General features: G+C 63.9%; 1 protein-coding gene across 1 annotated transcript; it reads right to left on the bottom strand.

Annotated features, from left to right (window-relative positions):
• Nucleotides 1-1,328: 1,328 nt before the first annotated feature.
• MNEG_1027 (hypothetical protein) lies at nucleotides 1,329-3,377 on the bottom strand (the record flags this gene model as incomplete). The annotated part of the gene is made up of 6 exons (XM_014050483.1): nucleotides 1,329-1,605; nucleotides 2,017-2,111; nucleotides 2,402-2,464; nucleotides 2,534-2,725; nucleotides 2,874-2,987; nucleotides 3,213-3,377. The coding sequence occupies 6 exons, from the start codon at nucleotides 3,375-3,377 to the stop codon at nucleotides 1,329-1,331; spliced, it is 906 nt and encodes a 301-aa protein (XP_013905937.1).
• Nucleotides 3,378-5,139: the final 1,762 nt, after the last annotated feature.

The following is a 5,139-nucleotide window of genomic DNA, read 5'->3' as shown; positions in this document are numbered from 1 at the left end:
GTCCTGAGGGTTGAGGCTGGTCTCAGGCACCCCAATGCCATCAAATCCAGAGTTTGTGCCGCGGATGGGGCGGTTGGGGCCGGCGCCACCGTTGCTGTACGCGCCACCTCCGTAATCGGGGGCCGAGGGGGTGCTCTGCGCCGTGCTGCCGCTGGGCTTGTACGAGGTTGCGCGCAGGCCGCGGCGGCGGCGCGCGGTCGCGGCACCAGACAGCACGGCGGCACCGACAGCGCCGCGCTTGGACGCTGCGCTCGCGGAGGCTGCGGCGCTTTCCAGGTCGCGGAACTCCCTGTTCGCAAGGCCAACAGCGCCGTTGGTCCCCACGTACGTGGGGACGGGCGGCGCGTTGGCGCTGGGAGGGTCTGCAAAATTGATGAGGGCCTCTGTTGTGCGGCAGGGCAAGGGCGTGGGTAATCGGGTTGGTGACGGGCGGTCAGCGTGTGGCCGAGGTAGGTGTGGACGGCCTGCAGCCGCCAGCGGTTTCAAGACCGCGATGCATGCAGCCGCAGCGCATGCCGCCGCATGCTGCGCAGCTCCTGAGGGCACACACCATAAGGAGCAAGTGACTGTGCAGATGCTTTGTGTTGTCCTGATAGGGGCGAGTCAGACTCACGTTTGATGTCGCTCGGCCCCCAGCTCCAGGTTGGTGAAACCTGGCAGTGGACGCCCTTGCACACCACCAGCACCACCAGCACCACCACGAGCTGCCTCATGGCGAGGTTGAGTGGCGTCAAGCTGCTTTTAGGATATCGTAGACATCCCGTCATGTGACGAGGGTGGGTTGGTTGGTTGGTTGGGCCACCTGCGAAACCTTACGAAATTCAGAATCGGCAAATAATGACACAGGCTCTACGAGTGTAAAATACACTGGCGGGACGCGTGCTGCAAAGGTTTGCAAGCAAGTCGAGCTCGACGGCTGCTTCGCGTCCTCTCGGCTACGAGCCCAGAGCACACAAAAGCACCGCGCAGCAATGTGTTCAATCACGTTTACTGCACTATCCTGGCAAGTGAAGAGATGCCGATGCGAAAAACCGTGTCGCTGGACCCGAGTGCGCCCACTCAAACGTCAGAACCGGCCACTGCCACCTGAAAATTGCGACCCCACAGAGGGCCACAGCCCGTGCCACCCCATCACCCCAAGGCTTGTTTCAGCCCAACAAAGGAAAAAAGAATGCAGGTCCTAAGAGACCACAAGGTGCCAGCTGCTGGTGAATGTGGGCTCCTGGTTGTGCGCATCTAGCACGCGTCACGCAGCCGCTGCAGCGACCACAGTGCAGCACAGCAACTTGGGGGCCGCCAGCCACATCCAGCAACTTGAGGGGCGCCGCTCAGCTGAAAAACGGCGCTCCGCACGTGCACGTCCGCCGGTTGCCCATGCACACGCCTTCGTAGCTGGGGTGCCGCTTTGCGAAGCTCGAGCTTGGCGGCGCGGCGAGCAGCTCCTGCTGCGCGCGCTGCCACGCGTCCGGGTCGGACTGCAGCTGCTGCCAGTAGTTGAACAGGCGGATCGACTTGACCGCGTCGCCTGCAGCATCGTGCGCCGTATTGTCTACGTCCCAGCCCAGCAGGTGCTTGGCGCAGTGGTCCTGGCTGAAGACCGACCAGCTGTGCAGGGACGAGGGGGGGGGCAACGGCGCCATTTTTGTTGGAGGGGGAGTGGAGGGTTCTGAGGGGGTTGCTGGTACACAAAGGCTGCGTATTGTGGGATCGGCAGGGTAGCAGCAGGGGTGTTGCCTCGTTGCAGCGTGGTGGCGCGAGATTGGATTCAAATTTGTGTTTGAAGGGATAAGCGGGTGAGAGAAAGAAATCCTGCACCAAGCTGCTCCCAGGGGATGGCGAGCCACAGAGGTCAAGCCTGCCATCAGCACAAAAGGGTTTGAGCTCAGACGAGCAGCTCCTGCGCCCCGCCAAAACGTCAGAGCTCGCCCCCAAAACAGGGCGGCGAGGTGCCGTGCCCAGCGCCGCGTTGCGCTGCGCCCGCGGCGCCTCCAGGTGACCGCAGGCCCCGGCCCGCACCTGTTGTAGCGCGGGTTCCACACCCTGAAGAGCCCCGCCAGGTCCACGCACGACGCAAAATCGACGCTCTCCCTCAGACCCAGCCACTGCACGTCCTGCGGGCGAGGGCAGATGAAGGAGGCCACGCAGGGGCGGGTTGGCAGCGAGCGGTTGGTGACTTGCTCACCTACACGCGGAGGTGCGCAGGCGGCAACAGGCGGGCGGGTCCAACGGACACCAGTGCAGCGGCTGTCGTCGACGATACAGCGCGTGTGCACAGGCGTCAGGCCGCCGCCGTAGGAATCCCGGCGCTGCCGTCGCTGCTAAATGGCTGCAACACACGCGGTGAAAGGCGCCGTAGGAATCCCGGTGCGCGCGCCCCTGCTGCCGCCCCCGAAGGCCGCACCATGAGGATGTTCTGCCCGACCAGCGCCGCTTGCGGCGGCAGGCAATTCTTCAAGAGTGCCACCTGCGGCCCGGCACGGGCAGGTGGGGGACGCGCGGGTCATTCGCTCGCTGCAGGGCGGCCGGGCGCGACAGCCGTCGAGGGGCGTCGCAAGAACCGGGCACGGATGAGCAGCAGCGGCAGCGGCGGCGGCAGCGGCAGCAGCAGCGGCAGCAGCAGCAGCAGCAGCAGCAGCAGCAGCAGCAGCAGCAGCAGCAGCAGCAGCAGCAGCAGCAGCAGCAGCAGCAGCAGCAGCGGCAGCAGCAGCAATTTGGGGCAAGCAGGCTACTGCTGGGTGCAGCCTCCTCAGGGGCCCGCGGCCACACATCGCGCCTTAGCCCTGCCTCCTTGAACCAGGGCACCGCGGCTCTGCGGACCAAGAATCCGTGCATGCGCACGGTGGTGCATGCGCATGAGGCCGCCCCCGGCGCACCTGCTCCGCCAGCGGCCGGCCGAACCGCTCCACCAGGTCGCGCGTGATGCCCGTCAAATCAGTCAGGTAAGACACCACGGCAGCTTCTGGCTTCACGTACAGGTTCAAGACGACCTGGCGGCAGGACACCAAGGCGCGCGGGGGCGCGGGGCACGGCAGCGCGCAACGTGGGGGCCATGCGCCGGCTGACGAGTTTGCAGCCGCTTGTGCGGGCCAGCCATTGCTCGAGCAGAGCCGATGCTGCTGGGATGGGTCCAGCATGGCGGGACGCAATGCTGTGACTGGATGGGGGGTTGTGCTGCCGGCGGCGCGCTGCGGACGATGCGAAGCAAGGCTTACCTGCTCGTACTGATCTACCAACGCAATCTGCGCCACCGCGCGGGAGTTGTGGTCGGCGCCCGTCGCCACGCACTCGACGTCGATGCTGTAATAAAGCTGCGGCACGACTAGCTGCTGCTGTTGCTGCTGCTGTTGCTGCTGCGGGAACTGTTGCTGCTGCGCCATCGCTGCTGCCGGGGCGGCGGCTCGGTGGCGGCAACGGCTGTTTGATGAACGTGCCGGTGACGCCGGTGCCTGAGGTCCGCGGTGGCGGCTGGGCAGCGCGTGACACGTTTATGAAGTATCAGTATCGCCGAGCTCAGAGGCAAGGCTGCGTTTTGCAGTGCCAAGGCTGGTGAGACCCAACACTCGAAATACAGGAGGGACGAACAGGGCGAACACAGGCGTACAGATATCAATGGGATTGGAAAGCTCCTTTTCAAACAAACGGACAAGCAGATACACATACACGCCGGTGTGCTGTCACCGAGCTGGACCACTGTTATGAAAAGACCACATCTGGAGTCTGTAACAAGCTGATGATCATAGAGCGCATAACCACGCAGTGACACGTAGCACGGGGCCCAGGGATCGCCACGCCCTGCAGGCGGGGGCGCCTGTCGTCGCGACCTGGGCGCGGGGCGCCGCCACCCTCGCTAATGGCGTTCTGGTGGCAGCTGCCGGCGTTCTTGGCAGCACTTGCATTCTTTCACGTCAGCGAGTTCCTGATGGCCGCACTGCTGGACCGGGACAACCTGTCTTTGCGATGTGAGCCCCCCACTCGGCCCCTGAAAGAAGGGAGGGGCGTAACCAACTGTACCGCTAGCCGCCTTGATACCGCCTGCAGCTGCCGGAGCACAGAAGAGCAGGGGCAAGAGAAAAGCGTGATGGTAGCAGGCGCATCATTTGCTGTCCTGCCTGCGCCACCAGATACTTCTACCTACACCCCCCATCCGCCGTCAATCGCGGCGTCTGGTCGCGGCTCGTCCCCGGGCCGGGCACCGTACCCACCTCCCCGTAGCGTTCCTGATCAGCAAACCTTACGTCATTGCCATGTCATCTGGCATGGTGGAGTACCTTCTTGAGATGCAGCTGGTGCCAGACGTCAAGCGGCGGCTTGCAGAGCGGCTGTCTCTGATAGGGCTCGCGCTGCTGGTGTTTGGAGAGGCCCTGCGAAAAACAGCCATGGTGCGGGCGCACGCGCACAGGATTGTGTCGGGGCCGTGTATAGGTTGGCAAGAGGCAGGGGCCATAGAGACACGGGTGGTGCACTTTGGTGGGGGAGGTTTGGCCCCTGAGCGACACCTTGCCATCAGTTTCGTCCGCCATCCATTCCCCTCCCCATTTTGTGCACCATCCTGCCCAGCGCCTTTGTCCCCACGTGATTGTGCGTATCCTCGTTCCCCAGCTACAAGGCCCTCTCCTTTGGCCTTCTCGTCCACCTGTCACTCCTCTTCTGGATATCTAGGCAACGGCACGCAGCGCGTTCACCCATGACATCCAAATGCAGCGGCGGCCAGAGCACGTGCTCGTCACAAAGGGCATCTACAGGTGCGACGGGCGGGGTCACGACACACACGCACGCGGGACTGTGGGCCGACCACCGGCTCTGAGCTTGATGCAGTCTGGCGCGTGTCCACTGGGCGCCGTGCATTGTGTTGATTGCGCACGTCTCAGAGGGTGCGGCGCCCAAAAGGGCTCGACGAAATGCAGTGAAGGTATGGCAGATGTTCGCGTCATCACGGTGCATGGAACATCTCATCTAGTCATCCTTCCCCCTCCCCAGTCAAGCGCGCGAATTTCATCTCATTCATGCGGCCGCAGGTACATCCGGCACCCCGGTTACCTGGGGTGGTTCGTCTGGGCAGTCGCCGGGCAGCTTCTGCTGGCCAACCCCATCAGTGCCATTGCTTTTGGTTACGTGGTGAGCCGACCTGAAGGGGCAACA

Source organism: Monoraphidium neglectum, assembly GCF_000611645.1.
Source record: "Monoraphidium neglectum strain SAG 48.87 unplaced genomic scaffold scaffold00096, whole genome shotgun sequence".
Taxonomy (NCBI): domain Eukaryota; kingdom Viridiplantae; phylum Chlorophyta; class Chlorophyceae; order Sphaeropleales; family Selenastraceae; genus Monoraphidium; species Monoraphidium neglectum.
The sequence above is the reverse complement of the archived record's forward strand: the minus strand, read 5'-3'. Positions and strand labels throughout refer to the sequence as shown.